General features: G+C 35.3%; 1 protein-coding gene across 10 annotated transcripts in view; it reads left to right on the top strand.

The window, feature by feature from the left end:
* Positions 1 to 16630, top strand: part of CCDC171 (coiled-coil domain containing 171) — a 364663-nt gene that overhangs the window by 306509 nt on the left and 41524 nt on the right. For 9 of the 10 annotated variants that reach the window (XM_059924676.1, XM_059924681.1, XM_059924684.1 and 6 more), the window contains one exon: positions 5022 to 5174. In XM_059924676.1, the coding sequence (XP_059780659.1) occupies positions 5022 to 5174 (153 nt within the window). Of the gene's footprint in view, positions 1 to 5021; positions 5175 to 16630 lie in introns of those variants that run through there. The other variant, XM_059924685.1, reaches the window with a different exon arrangement.

The following is a 16630-nucleotide window of genomic DNA, read 5'->3' as shown; positions in this document are numbered from 1 at the left end:
CCCACCCCTCTAGGTGGTCACAAAGCACCGAGCTGATCTCCCTGTGCTATGCGGCTGCTTCCCACTAGCTATCTATTTTACATTTGGTAGTGTATATATGTCCATGACACTCTCTTACCCTGTCACATCTCACCCCACCCCCTCCCCATATCCTCAAGTCCATTCTCTAGTAGGTCTGTGTCTTTATTCCCATCTTGCCACTAGGTTCTTCATGGCCTTTTTTTTTTTTTTTTTTTCCCTTAGATTCCGTATATATGTGTTAGCATACTGTATTTGTTTTTCTCTTTCTGACTTACTTCACTCTGTATGACAGACTCTAACTCCATCCACCTCATTACAAATACCTCCATTTCATTTCTTTTTATGGCTGAGTAATATTCCATTGTATATATGTGCCACATCTTCTTTATCCATTCATCTGTCGATGGACATTTAGGTTGCTTCCAGGTCCTGGCTATTGTAAATAGAGCTGCAATGAACATTGTGGTACATGACACTTTTTGACCTATGGTTTTCTCAGGGTATATGCCCAGTAGTGGGATTGCTGGGTCGTATGGTAGTTCTATTTGTAGTTTATTAAGGAACCTCCATACTGTTCTCCATAGTGGCTGTATCAATTTACATTCCCACCAACAGTGCAAGAGTGTTCCCTTTCCTCCACACCCTCTCCAGCATTTATTGTTTCTAGATTTTTTGATGATGGCCATACTGACCGGTGTGAGATGATATCTCATTGTAGTTTTGATTTGCATTTCTCTAATGATTAATGATGTTGAGCATTCTTTCATGTGTCTGTAGGCCATCTGTATATCTTCTTTGGAGAAATGTCTATTTAGGTCTTCTGCCCATTTTTGGATTGGGTTGTTCGTTTTTTTGTTATTGAGCTGCATGAGCTGCTTGTAAATCTTGGAGATTAATCCTTTGTCAGTTGCTTCATTTGCAAATATTTTCTCCCATTCTAAGGGTTGTCTTTTGGTCTTGTTTATGGTTTCCTTTGCTGTGCAAAAGCTTTTAAGTTTCATTAGGTCCCATTTGTTTATTTGTGTTCTTATTTCCATTTCTCTGGGAGCTGGGTCAAAAAGAATCTTGCTGTGATGTATGTCATAGAGTGTTCTGCCTATGTTTTCCTCTAAGAGTTTGATAGTGTCTGGCCTTACACTTAGGTCTTTAATCCATTTGGAGTTTATTTTTGTGCATGGTGTCAGGGAGTGTTCTAATTTCATACTTTTACATGTACCTGTCCAATTTTCCCAGCACCACTTATTGAAGAGGCTGTCTTTTCTCCACTGTATATGCTTGCCTCCTTTATCAAAGATAAGGTGACCATATGTGTGTGGGTTTATCTCTGGGCTTTCTATCCTGTTCCATTGATCTATATTTCTGTTTTTGTGCCAGTACCAAACTGTCTTGATTACTGAAGCTTTGTAGTATAGTCTGAAGTCAGGGAGCCTGATTCCCCCAGCTCCATTTTTCGTTCTCAAGATTGCTTTGGCTATTCGGGGTCTTTTGTGTTTCCATACAAATTGTGAAATTTTTTGTTCTAGTTCTGTGAAAAATGCCAGTGGTAGTTTGATAGGGATTGCATTGAATCTGTAGATTGCTTTGGGTAGTAGAGTCATTTTCACAATGTTGATTCTTCCAATCCAGGAACATGGTATATCTCTCCATCTATTTGTATCATCTTTAATTTCTTTCATCAGTGTCTTATAATTTTCTGCATACAGGTCTTTTGTCTCCTTAGGTAGGTTTATTCCTAGATATCTTATTCTTTTTGTTGCAATGGTAAACGGGAGTGTTTTCTTAATTTCACTTTCAGCTTTTTCGTCATTAGTGTATAGAAATGCAAGCGATTTCTGTGCATTAATTTTGTATCCTGCTACTTTACCAAATTCATTGATTAGCTCTAGGAGTTTTCTGGTAGCCTCTTTAGGATTCTCTATGTATAGTATCATGTCATCTGCAAATAGTGACAGCTTTACTTCTTCTTTTCCGATTTGGATTCCTTTTATTTCTTTGTCTTCTCTGATCGCTGTGGCTAACACTTCCAAAACTATGTTGAATAATAGTGGTGAGAGTGGGCAACCTTGTCTTGTTCCTGATCTTAGTGGAAATGGTTTCAGTTTTTCACCATTGAGGACAATGTTGGCTGTGGGTTTGTCATATATGGCCTTTATTATGTTGAGGAAAGTTCCCTCTATGCCTACTTTCTGCAGGGCTTTTATCATAAATGGGTGTTGAATTTTGTCGAAAGCTTTCTCTGCATCTATTGAGATGATCATATGGTTTTTCTCCTTCAATTTGTTAATATGGTGTATCACATTGATTGATTTGCGTATGTTGAAGAATCCTTGCATTCCTGGGATAAACCCCACTTGATCATGGTGTATGATCCTTTTAATGTGCTGTTGGATTCTGTTTGCGAGTATTTTGTTGAGGATTTTTGCATCTATGTTCATCAGTGATATTGGCCTGTAGTTTTCTTTCTTTGTGACATCTTTGTCTGGTTTTGGTATCAGGGTGATGGTGGCCTCGTAGAATGAGTTTGGGAGTGTTCCTCCCTCTGCAATATTTTGGAAGAGTTTGAGAAGGATAGGTGTTAGCTCTTCTCTAAATGTTTGATAGAATTCACCTGTGAAGCCATCTGGTCCTGGGCTTTTGTTCGTTGGAAGGGTAACTTTTTAAATGTTGAAATTGTTTATATGTTAGAGGCCAGTTCTATTATGACTTACATTGAGATAATAATCCAGGAGCCTATTATTGATAGAAGAGTACTTTCTTCTTTTTATTAAATAAGGCCTTTATGTAAGTTTTCATGCATTTTATGCACTTTAGGTCCTTATATAACAGGAACACATGTATACAAGCCACCTATCACAGATTGTCTCATTAAGATCTTAGTGGAGAATTGAAAAATAGAACAATGGTAATACTACAATGAAATTTACTAGCTTACCATTTTTAGAGGGCTTTTTTGTATTAGATGCCATGTAGCTGAAGGGTTAAGAGAATGGCTTTGTATTAGATTTTTAACTATCTGATCCTCACAACAGTTTTAGAAATAAGCAAAAAAATTGACTTTTCTTCCCATTTTATGGAGGGAGGAGGTGGAGGCTCAGAGAGATGACATGGCATTGCCCAACAAGATAAAGCTAAGTAAGTGGCAGCATGAGAACCAGAAAAAAATAGAACTTGTGATTCCTGGTCCCCCATCTCAATGGAGAAGATAAATGAATTTACAGAAGTAGAGAGAGACTCGGTGTAGGAAGAAACAGATATGATTTTGTAATTTCTGATTTTTATCTACTTTTGAAACCCAGCGACATATTTTGTGTTAGTATTAGCCCTCAGCTTACCTTGAAATGACCCAAGGTAAGGAATGTTAGGACATGTGAGATGTTCCCAAACATGAGGTCGTACCATGCTTATTTAGTGTTGGGTAATAGAATGAACTTTTGTGTACTTTATCTTTTTATGCCTACAGCTATGCTTTTGCTTCTTTTTTTGACTTTGAATAAAGTATTACTTGGTTAGTAATTTATTCACTAGAGTGTTAAGGTTATATTTTCCCAAGTATCTTCATCCTTTTCTATAAGGTATTTTTTGCCAAACTGAATATGACTAATGTGGCTTTTCATCTTTTCCAGTCTCTCTCTCTCCCCTCCCTCCCTCCTTTCCTTCCTTCCTTCCTTCCTTCCTGTCAGTCATTCAAGCCATCCCTGAAGATACAGAGATGATTAGATTTGGCACAGTATCTGGCCTAGGTAGCTCCTTAGTCTAGTGAATATAAACATGTAAACTAATGCATTTCTGCCAAAGCAATAAATGCAATAGTAGAAGCAAGCATGAGGGACCCACAGAGAATCAGAATAGAAGTTAACACTGCCTTTGGGCTCAAAAGAGCCTTCTTTAAAGAGGTGGTTTCTGAACTGGGTTTTTGAGGGCAAATAGGAATTTGTTAGGCAAAAAGCTATGAATTTTCTTTTAACTACAAATAATTCACCTACTTCTGTTTCTCAGACATTGTGTATGTTGTTTCTTACTTTTTGTTCACCAGATTATTTCATTTGCATTCAGAATTGCCCAAATATCTAGTTTCTTAAAGCTCTCTCAAACCAGACTCTTCAGATTGAATATAATTTGGAAATTTTCAGACTGTCTACCATTGTTCTAAGTTGTGGCTGCAGTTGGAACATGGTTTTCTTGTAAATAACATAAAATTATATTTGAATATGTCTTTGAAATGTTTGATTTTACTTTACTGTATTTGAAGTATTTTGAAAGACTTTTTAGTCTTTCAAAGGTGTAATAGTATTCTTGGACTTAAAATTCACTACAGCTTGCTTTAGAAGCAAAAGTCTACAAAATATGATTAAACTGTGATACAGAGGCCCAACAATTCTCCCAAATATTACACTACTTAGGGAAGAGAAAAAGTTACCAGCACTTGCTTATGTTATTTATTTTATTATAGCCAGTGTAATGCAAGGGTGTTCCTCTGTTATATGAATGGAAATAATTATGCTTTTCTTACAATATAGGAATCATATTATTTACTCTTAAAAAATCATAGGATTAGTTCAGCTCCTTTTGTTTCAAAACATTTGTTTTCTAGGTGGTTTGAAAATTTTACTGAGCTCATTTTGAAATATCTTGCTTATATATCCATCTGTTGTGTGTCTTAAGATTGAAATTTAGGTCAAATTACAACTTGAATTTAACTTTACAAAGGTAATAAGTGTGCCATCTTTAAAAACTGCATTCTAAATTTTAAGCACAATAGATCAAAGTATACCTTATTTAAATAAATATTCTGGAAAAAAGTCTCAATTATTTTCTCCCAAACTTTCTTAAAATAGTCGCGGTTCTCAATATAAAATGTGAGGTTTAGCTTTATTATTTTAAAAGAGGATGAAAAGTTGTTTATTTTAAAATTTTAATGATTTTGCTTTCAAATTATGGAAATTCTCCTTTGGGGACAGCTTTATTTGAATTGTATGTGGCATTATTTTTATTTCTTTAAGGCTATGATTAAAAGTTTCGTGGATGTCTACCAGCTTGCAAGCACTAGAATTGCTACATTAGAAAAGGAAATGACATCTCATCGAAGTCACATTGCAACCTTGAAATCAGAACTTCACACAGCTTGTTTACGTGAAAATGAAAGTTTACAATCAGTAAGTCCTACAATATTTTTTTCTTCTTTGAATCTTGGGTCACATTTACATTCATGTTTTTGTTGTTCATAAGATCACTCACCAGTATATATAATTTAGGGTGAGTGATCAATCAAGCAACGTAAAATTATTAAGTGTGGAGAAAATTTTGAAGGAAGAAAAGCAATTAATTTTTCCATTGTATCATGTATAAAGATATGCATATTGTTATCAATGCTAAAACACTACATCAAGATTCCTTTGTGTTTGGCAGTGCAGCTGACAGTTGGATTTGGCAGTATGCATAGTTAAAGCTTGCAACTGTCTGAAGATTCAGTGTGTCCCATTAAGACAGAATATTATTAATTATGCGTATAACCAAAATGGTAATTAGAACATGTGATTATTCTCTGTAGAAAGCTAGTCTTATCCATAATACATGCCCAGCTAAAGATGCATGTTGTGATTCATCTATATGATTAAAATTCAGTTTCAGCAGTCATTTTATGTCTTAAAATTTTAGCCCATGATGAAATTTGGGCTCATTTAAGACTAAACAAAATTTTCTACATTTGAAATACGTGTTTGGGGAGTATCAAAAAATGAATATATTTGTGACATAAAGGAATAAAATACACATTTAAACTTTCTCCTCAAAAGCCAGATATGTCAACATATCTCAACAGTGAGATTCAGAGGGTTACCAATAATTAGAATGTCTTTTTTCCCTTTTTGGTTTGATTAGAATGGATCTGGGTGACTTGTAAGGAAAAACAGTATCATTTTGCCATTTAGCTATTGACCAATTTCAAATGATATATTCAACAGAAAAAGAGTTAGCATTAAAGCAAATAGATGCATAGTTGTGGTTTGGTTCTTCAGCTCCTTCAGGTCGTAGCTCAAGTGTCAGCGTCTGAATGCAAGCTTTATGACCATGGTATTTAAAACTGCAACCACTAACCCTCCCCCACCCCGCAAACTCTGTCTCATTCTCACCCCATGTTGCCTATCTGCCTTCTACCTTCCTTGCTTTATTTTTTTCACTATAGCACTTACCAACTTACATATATTGTATTTTATTTATTTGCTTTTTGTCTGTTTGCTCCTTACCCTCATAGAATATAAGTTCCATAAGGACAAGCAATTTTGGGTATTTTCTTCACAGCTGTAAAGGCACTCTAGTGCCAAGAATAGTCTGACCCACAGTAGGTGCTCAACAAATGGTTATTGAATGAAACATACTGGGACCTAATCCAATAAATGAACAAACTAGTTATTTGGGACCTGAGGTGAGATTCAGTTGAGTTCAATTTTTAAAATTACTTTGTTAATTTCTTAGTGAGAGAGTAGTAAATTTGACCTCAAATAAGAGAAATCAAAATGAAGGGGAAACCTTTATAAAGATTTGAGTAAGTATTTGGAATTCATTCTAGTCTTTCTCTGAAACACATTTACATTTCTTCCTGCTAACTCTCTGATCCCATTGGTTAATATTACATTATACTATGTCAGCTTTGTTGGGTCATACCATTATTGGTTGTTTATTACTGTTATTCATATAAAAATAATTGCTTATGTTCTGAGAAAGTTTGGTAAGGTGGGATTGTTTCCCATGGGTTCAAAAATTTTTTACCAGTTATTAAGCTATTGATGTCTTAATGGAGGTGTGCTTAATATCCCCCACTATCATAATAAAGCTCCACTTCTCAACCTTCTGAACAGATTTACAGGATATGCTCATCATCTTATTAGCAAGAGGAGGTTCACTCTGGCAGTGATTCTCAAAAGGGAACGTGTGTAATGTGAAAGTTTTCCCCATGAGATTCTGATGTGTCCTTCTAGGACACTGCTGCCTAATCCCATGTTTCTATGGGATATATGCTCTCCAGTCTCTTCCTTTAGTTGAGAATCACTGTTTTGAAAACAATAATAAATTTGTATACTAATTTCTATTTTTCAAGACATTTAAATACGCATTTTCTAACTTGAACTACTTAAGAACTCTGAGAGAGGTTAATCTTTTAATTTCATAGATGAGAGGTGATATAGTTTGGTAGATAAGAGCATGGGCTTTGGAATTACATCCATTAGAAGTACAGTCAAGTGTAAATAACAGAAAACTTGACTAACATGTTTAAGACAGTTTTTTTTCTCATACAGCAAGAAGTCTAGAAGTAAGTGGCTATTATCATTGGTTTAGTGGTTCAGCTTCTCTGTAATTTCTCTGCCACTCCCTGATTGTCATAAGATGGAAGCCAGCTCTAGGATTTGGAATCACGTTCAAGTCAGAGGAATGGGATGGCCCAGCAATACCTGTTTTATATATATAATAAAGCATTGCAAGGCTTTCCATTTAGAAAATATTTAAGTATTTATACCATACATTTATTATTTAAATATTTAGAACTTTTAATATAAATTTAATAGATAACAGATATTAAATGTATATTTAAATGTTTATATATTTAAAAGAGAAAAAGCCTTCCAAGGAAGTTCCAAACATATTTCCACTTATATTCCATCAGCTGGAAATGGGTTGTGTGACCACCTTGAGCTATAATGAGTCAAAGGACAAGGGAATGAGGAATGAATAGATACCGGGTTAACCAATTAATAGTATATCTGACTTGTCATACAAGTCAGATATATCTGGATTCCACTTCAACTTTTGTTAGTTGCTAATCAGGTGGCTTGGGTCTCAGGTTTTCATCTGTAAAATGAGGATAATGATACTACTCTCTAATAGAGATGTTGGGAGGTCTAGTGAGAAGTCTTAAAGTACTTTGTGCTTTGCCTTGCACTTAGTGAATAATCCAAAAAGCGTTAGCTATTATTTTTATTACCATTATATTTATAGAAAGTAATTGGATTGCACCACAGGAGAAGATTATTTACTAACATAACATCTTCAGTTTCAAACTGTGTCATTTTGTTCTGCTTCCTATTGTAACCTTGAGCATGTAACTCCTGCTCTATGATCACCATCAGTATATTCCCGTGGCTGAGCTCTCTGCCCTTTCTGCAGCCTGTCTTCCCCTCTTTTCCTTGACACATTCTTGAAAAGCAGTCTATACTTTCTTCTTCTATGTGCTCATTCTACTGAAACTATTTTCTTAAAGGTCACCAATAATTTTCTGCTTGCTCTGCTTATCCATTGGTTCCTTCTCATCTCCTTTCATCTTTCTCAGACATATGAGGCTTCAACTACTTTCTTCTTTAAATACTCATCTCCTTTGTTTCTCTTGTTACCGACTTTTCTTCGTTGGCTCTCTGGCCTCTACTTAGTTGAGCTCTGCCTTCTTTGTATTATTGTTTGTTAATTCTTTTCTCCACCCATTAGTTTAATATTTATTCCGCATCTGGTCTGTAACAGGCTTAGTTTTGGTCCTGGGGATGTCATGTGAGCCTAAACAGACAATCTTCACTCTCATGAACTTAAAATCTAATAGTGAAAGTAAATATTTTTCATGTAATCACACTAATTAATGTGTAATCACTTACCAGGATAAGTTCACTGAAAGAAAAGAACTTAAGTGTATAAGAGTTTTTTTAAACAAATGAGCCTGCCTTAGACTAAGGTATCAGTAAAGCCTTTTCTGGGTCAGTGATGCTTCAGTTAATATCTGAAGACTGGGTGTAAGGTATCCAGGGGTGGAAGAGAGTAGTGTTCCAGATCAGGAGGAGAGGAGTGCAGATATCTACAAAGGCTCTGTGGTGGGAGGAAGAAATTGAAGAAATTGAGGAAGACCAGTATGGCTGGAATAAAGAGAGCAAAGGCAAGAGTACTCTGAGATAAGAAAGATCTGGAGAAAAGGGCAGAGGTCAGACTTTGTTGTCCTTGTTTTGAGAGCAAAGGAAGAGTCATTGAAAAACTTTAGAGAAGGAGTGGTATGCTCGGATTTGCTTTTTTTAAAAGATCACTTTGGCTGTAGTGTGAAGAAACAATTGAATGTGAAGAACAAGAGATAGGGGTGTGTCAAACAATTCCTAGGTTTTTTTTTGCTTTTGGAAATGGATTAATGATCTCATTTACTGAGAGAGAAACAATGGAACAGGAGGGGATATTGTGAGTTTAATTTTGAGTATGTTAAGTTTGAGGTGCCACTGAGACATCCAACTGGAGATGTCACAAAGGCTGCTTGATGTGGAATTCAAGGAAGATGCCAAGCTGGAGATAACAATTTCAAGTCACTGTTATACAGGTAGGACTTGAAGCTGTTAGCAAGACTGAGACTACATAGGGACGGTTTATAGAGTAAAAAGAGAAAAAGGCCTAAGAATGAAGCTTGAAAAACTCCAGCATATAATGCCTGAGTACAATAGGATAACGTTGCAAAGGAAGCTGTGAAGGAACAGGCAAAGAGGGAAGAGGAAAACCAAGAAAGTATGGTGCCATGAGAAGAGAGAATTTCAAGAAGGGTGACATGCCAATAGTGTCATATACTGCTGAAAAGCAAGTGAAATGAGGACTGAAAAATGGCCTTTGGAGTTAGTGCATGGAGGCCCTTGGTAAACTTAACAAAAGCTCTTTCAGCAAGAGGTGGCGAAATTAGTGGAAGGTGACCAAAAGAAGTGCATTTAGACATCTGTCGCAAAGATTTAGCTATTAAGTGTGAAAAATAGGAGTGGAGTGTTCAGAGGATTCAGGGAGTCCTAAGATGGGAATGACTTAAATATGTTTCAGTATCTTCTTAAAATAGGCCTCCCGCAGTCTGGTTTTGACCCTGTCCACTATACTGTCCATTTTTATAATTTCAATTATCACCTTTTTCATACTCCTGCTTTCTTCTACTTCTTTTTTTTAACTCCAGCTTTCTTTTGACTAGTGTTTGCATGATATATCTTTTCCCATTCTTTTCTTTTAACCTATGTTTTATATATACATTGGGTTTCTTGTAGAAAGATGTCGTTGGTTTTGTTGTATTTATCCATTTGACAATCTCTGGCTTTTATTTGGGTGATTAGATCATTTAAGTTTAATATAATTATTGACATTTTTGGATTTTTGTCTACCATTTTAGCTGTCTGATGGGGATGAAGGTGAAGACATGATCTCTGCTTTTGTGGATTCCTCTTCTAGCAAGGGAAATGGTCACATAAGCAAATATCAATACTAAAAATAGGCATATATAAAGTATATGGGAACATAGATGAGGGAGGAGTTCATTCTGCCAAACATTGTTAGAAGAAGGTACTCAGAAGATGAAATGTTTGCAGGAGTCTTTGAAGGATGTCTAGCAATTTGACACCTTGTTAAAGGGGAGGAGCAGTAAAAAATCTTTGCTTTATTTTGATTTGAGGAATAAGCCTCATGCGTAGTACATATATTTAATGAATTAAATTATATAATGATTTTTTGTGTGTAATAGAAATGTATTGTTACTTTAGTTCCATTCCCCCTCTGAATCAAAGACATCCAACTCACTCAAACAGCCTGTACCCACTGGAGCCCAAAACTGCTTGCAGCAGTCACTCCAAACCCTACGTTCACATGTTTCCAATCCACTCTTGCACCATCCAATACCTGCTTCTTACTTTATAACCTAATTTGATTCTGTCTCTGACTGTTTTGCTCTTGATGTTCTTATTTGGTCTCCGTATTTGTACTTTTGGTCCATTCTCAAAACTCCATTACTGGGTCCTCAGATGAACTAGCTCTCTGCTCCAGTACCTGCTTCAATTACCATCACCTCCTTCCCCTCATATATAGCTTTAGAGTCAGGCAGACTTGGGGGTGCTTTCTGGTAGTCTTATTTATTACCCACACAATACTCTAAGCATCAGTTTCAGTATTTGTAACACATAGGTGAAATTCCCTACATTGTAGGATTGTTGTGAGGATTAAACAAAGACACAGTGTTTGGCATATTGGTAGATCCTCAGTAAATATTGGCTCACTTCCCTACACATACAAATTTTTCTGATAGTTACGTATATATAATACAGCTAAGCTATACTTGTAGCTTTAAGAAATATATGTAAGCATGAGGAAGTCTTTTTATGAGTAGGCAAAAGATCTAAAACAACACTTAAATCAGTGCTTTTAGCACATTTAATACTAAATACAGTATTAATGTTAGCTGTTGTTATCACTTACTTAATGAACTCAGGAAAGTCAGTATATGCTCATTTCTAAATTTCAACCATTTCACTAGATAAGAATAAAAAATAAATATTCATTGTTAGTTAAGAAAAAACTTAATATATCATGGTGTTGTAATGCATAGAAAGAGATGGATTGTATTGCAGATATGAATAGTCATCTTTAAAAGCTTTAGCCCCCTTTAGGTGACATTTTCATTTTTTGTTCAGTAACATGTAATAGTGATGCTGGAGTTCATCTAAGAGTTCTCATCAATTGTATACTTTCCAGGACTTCAACATTTTCAGCATTTTGGTCTTTGACCCATTAACTTAGGGCTGTTCTAGAGCTTTTATCTTGAGTAATAGTAACCAGAAAGAGCTTTGAGCAAAGAGCTTTTGAATCCCGTACAGCCCAGTAGAGAACAGTACAGCAGTCAGAACCAATTACTTGTGGGTGTTTGGAGACCGGCACACCCACAACTGTGGAGAAACACATGATATTTCAGTCTGTGAAACATAGAATGCCAAGCCCAAATACTTTGCTGTGAGTTATGGTGCTTCAGGCTACAGTATTGATTTGCCTCATTTCCACTGTATGTTTAAGCAGTATGTTTTTGATTCTACAGTAGTTTATTTGTGAGAAAATGATAAGTAACAAATCAGAGGAGCATTCCATTTAGTATATTGCAGGGGAGAGATCGTTGCATCATTTTTCAGATTATGTCATTCGATAGTTGTCAAGTGGTGTTATATTGTTAATCAAGCAGAAGGGTTTAGATACTTTGGTTAATGTTATTTTTATCTGTTAAGATAAAAAAAAAGGATCCCCTTTATCTTAAGTTCTCAATTAAAATTCTGTCACGTTTATTTTTATTACATTTTCTTGAGAGAGGAAGTATTGTTTGTTAGTATTGTATGGATAAACTGACAGAATTTAAGTAACTTACTCTAGGTAAATTGTTTTCATAAACTTTACTTTATCTCAGTTGATTCCTGATGTTTATTATTGAGGTTTTTAATCTTTCAAGAAAAATAATTTTTAAAAATGAGCCATAAACCAAGGCTTAATTTGTTGAGACAGGCTGTACAGTGCAGTTCAGTGGTATCAAGTACAGATTCTCGAGTCTGACTCCCAGGTTTTTGATTAGAACCCAATCAGATTAGAACAAGGCCTCTGATTTCTTGTCTGGTGCTTTCCTATGAGACTGCAGTGTGGATTAAAACAAATCTCTGCCATCAAGGGCTTTCAAGTGTAGTAGAGACTACAACCGTTGTACAGATAATTAAAAGAATGACATTAAAGTGGAATCACAGAGTGCTATGAGAGCACATAACTGGGGATCTGACCTTGGCTTCAGGTGGTCTAGTTGAGGAATGGAGATCTTAGTTGTGATAATAAAGGTTAAGGAGGAGTTGACAAGGGAAAGCACGGAATGCTGAAGGGATGGAAAGACGTCTGTATGACTTGAGCAGCGTGAATCAGGTGGAGAATGGTGAGAGATGATGCAGACTTGTGGAGGAGCACTGTGGCTGTGACTGTCAGCTTTCTGAGAAGCCCTCTGACTCATACGTCTCCATTAACGGCACTGGAAAACATCTACCCCCTTTGCTTTATGTATTTACTCTTCCCAACTGCACATTTAATTTTTTCCATTTAATTATTTTCCATTTAATTCTCAAAATTCACTGACATTTTATGTCATAACAGCCCTTGTTTTACCCTTTTGCTAAATTTTGCTTACTTAGATGCTCATTAAATTCTTCCACATTTTAATCATGAGTTCCAGCTCTGGCCTTTGGATACTAACAGAGTTAAATAAGGGAAACAAAAACATCAAAAGGTGGGACAGCCCAGTCAGTATGCAAACATTTTCCTTGATCCTTGACACAACTTTCCAAACTTTTAAAGGTTTTTCATAGTCCAGAAACTCAAGCTTTTTCTGTACAGTAAACAGGGGCCTAGAGATAATAATAATGTATATTCCACTGACCTCACACCTCTTCTCTAGCCTTTTAGTTTTTGTATGATGCAGTTTAAGAGGAGCTACTTTTATGATGAATGATATCTGTATAGTGACTGTAGGGGCAAGATATTATAAATTTTATATTTATATGTATTTAAGTATATACATATATAATTGATATATAAATATATTGGGTTGGCCAAAAAGTTCGTTCGGGCTTTTGGTACGATGTTATGGAAAACCCGAACGAACTTTTTGGCCAACCCAATATAACATTTTATTATAAATATTTAATATTAGATATATTTTATATATAAATAGCAATATAAAATATGTTTATAGGTAATAAATATATTTATATAATTCTGTTCTTCAGTGATGAAATGTTACAAGGGTGGAGCAAAGAGTAGCAAGAATGAAAATTTCCAACTCTGATCATTATAATCAATTAGCAATTAAGCTGTAGAGAATTGAGATGGCAGTCTGGCAATCTAATGCTCTCAATAGTCCCACCAGTTGTTCAGAGTGGTGACAACTAAATATGCTGAGTATCCCTTCTACTATTTGATCTTTCTTACTAAATTGATTTCTTTGAAGGCTTCAGTTACCTGCTAGATTTTCAGAAATCCACATTCTGATTTTCTGCAAAAACCTCAGACTCACTGAGGTCCCAAACTGAGCATGTTATCTAACTCTACCACTCCCCATTTTCCCAAACTCTCCTTTCCTTATGTTGCCTGTGTCTGTCATAGCTATTCACATCGCAGCCCAACGTAGCACCCTTAACATTTGTTCTACATACTTTCCCTCCACCACCAGTATTTAATCAGTTGCTAAGTCTTAATGTTTCTACCACCACAGGATCTCTTAGACCCAGTCTCTCCTTTCTACCCTTGTGTTCACATTAAGTTTTCCCTGGGTTATTGCAATGGTCTTCCAATGCATTTCCCCACATGTAGATTTTCCCCTTCCATCTTGTCTGCCACGTTAGTGCCAGTTATCTTTCCAACACACAGATAAGGTCAGACCATAGCTTGACCCAAAACATATTTTGGCTCTGCAGTTTCTTCATGAAAGCAAAAATTCTTTATCATTGGCATTGAGGCATATCCTGACTCCATCTGGTTTTTTAGTTCATCTCTCAGTTGGCATAATTAAGGGTTCCCTTTGCTATGCCCATTCATCACTGAATTTACCTGTCTGAGAACTATATAGTAGTCTGACTTATATAATCAATTAGTTGTATGTGGATTACCATATTGTGAGTCTGTTAGGTGATATTTTTTATAATTCATTATAATGGTCTCACCTCAATAAAATGCTGGTTTATTTGAATTGAAATTAACTGGAAGAGCACTCCTTCAATGCTGCTTTTCAGTACACACTTGTTATGGCACTTATACTTTGCACAAACCATAGTTCCACCTCAGATTTTCCCACACAAAATTTTCTTAATTCCCATCAAACTATATTTCATGTATTTCTCTAGCAAACACTTAATGAGAATGAATAGTTTATATATTATTATACCAATGTAAAATTTAAAGTAAATGTTTTCAGGTAATCCAAATTGCATATTTCTTCTCCTCTTTACTACTCTTCCTAAAAAAACCAAAAACCCAAGACTGAAAATTTTTTCTGACAAAGAAGAACATTCTTTTCAGCATACCACTTAAATAATTTTAAACTTTGTCAGATCTATGGGGCCCCTGACTGTATATCTTTACTCACATAGACCATAAAATGACCAGTATAATGCCTTTTACTCACACGGTGGGTACTCAGTAAATGTTTGATGATAACAATGATATACCAAATTAAAATTAACTGTGCCTGGGCCTAGCAAAAAGTAAGAGTATGTGAGATTTATTTCAGAAATAGAAGTCTAATTTACGTAAATCGTTAAAAAGCTCATTTTCAAAAATATATTTCCTTGAACTCTTACTTCACACCATATATAAAAATTAACTCAAAATGGATCAAAGACCTAAATATAAGAGCTAATATTCTTAATAAAAAACTTAGATATGAATCTTCATGAGCTTGGATTTGACAATGGTTCTTAGATTCGACACTAAAAGCATAAATAAGAAAATAAAAAATAGAGCTCATCAAAATTAAAAACTTTTGTGCATTAAAAAAAAAACCCCAGAATGGGAGAAAATATTTATAATTCATATATATGATTAGGGTCTAATATGTAAAGAACTCTTACAACTGAACAACAACAAGACAACAACCTAATTTTAGAAATGGGAAAAGGACTTGAATAGACACTTCTCCAAAGAAGATATACAAATGACCAACAAACACATGCAAAGATGCTCAACATCATTAGTCAGTAGGGAAATGCAAATCAAAACCACAATGAGATACCACTTTACAACTACTAGAAATGCCATGAAACAAATATTTTTTAAATAAAGGAAAATAGCAAATGTTCATAGCAGCACTATTCAGAATAGCCAAAAGATGGAAACAACCCAAATGCCCATCAGTTGATAAATGGATAAACAAATGTGTTATATCCAGACAATGGAATATTATTCAACCATAAAAATGAATGAAGTACTGATACATGCTATAGCATGGATGTACTTTGAAAACTGTTTGCTAAATAAAGAAGGCAGACACAAAAGGCCACATATTGTATGATTCCATTGATATAAAATGTCCAGAATGGACATGTTCTGTCTCCATAGAGACAGAAAGCAGATAAGTGGTTGACTGGGGCAGGGGGAATAGGAAATGGAGAATGGCTGTTTAATGGGTATGGAATTTACTTTTGGGGTGATGGAAAAGTTCTAGAGCTAAGATGGTGATGATGGTTGCACAACATTGTGAATGTACTTGATGCCACTGAACTGTACACTTTAAAATTGTTAAAGTGGTTAATTTTATGTCCAGTGTTTTGCCACCTGACAAAATGTTTCTTTTAGTTCTTGGGAGGTATGGGATAGGCAGCTAGATTGTTGCTTACACAGAATGGCAGTGTATTGTACTGGAAAGTAGCATGACAGAGAGTCAGAGGAAACTTGGATTCTAGAACAACCTCTGTTATCAACTCAAAAAGCTTTGGGAAATAAATCACACAAGCTCCTTGGTCTTGGTTTTTCCTGGCTGTAAAATGAAGGGTCTCAACTAGATGAAATCTAAATTCCCTCTCAGCTCAAAAATTCTTTCACTGAAGTTATACATACTTTTTAGTACTTAGATTCTAACCGTGCTTTATTTTGGTCTTGCTTAATTTACAACAATAAAGTGAGTGCATGTTTCTAAACTTATAATAACATAATTGTATTTTGAATTTGGTTATATTCAACACCAATAACCCATTTACAAATGTATACCAGTTAAATAAATCTCACAATATAACTTGTAACCAGGTAGCCAAAAAGTCCCCAAAGTAATCTGAAAATATATTAGAGT

Source organism: Balaenoptera ricei, chromosome 6 (genome assembly GCF_028023285.1).
Source record: "Balaenoptera ricei isolate mBalRic1 chromosome 6, mBalRic1.hap2, whole genome shotgun sequence".
NCBI classification, from domain to species: Eukaryota; Metazoa; Chordata; class Mammalia; order Artiodactyla; family Balaenopteridae; genus Balaenoptera; species Balaenoptera ricei.
Note: the sequence above shows the minus strand (reverse complement) of the source record. Positions and strands in the feature narration are given on the sequence as shown.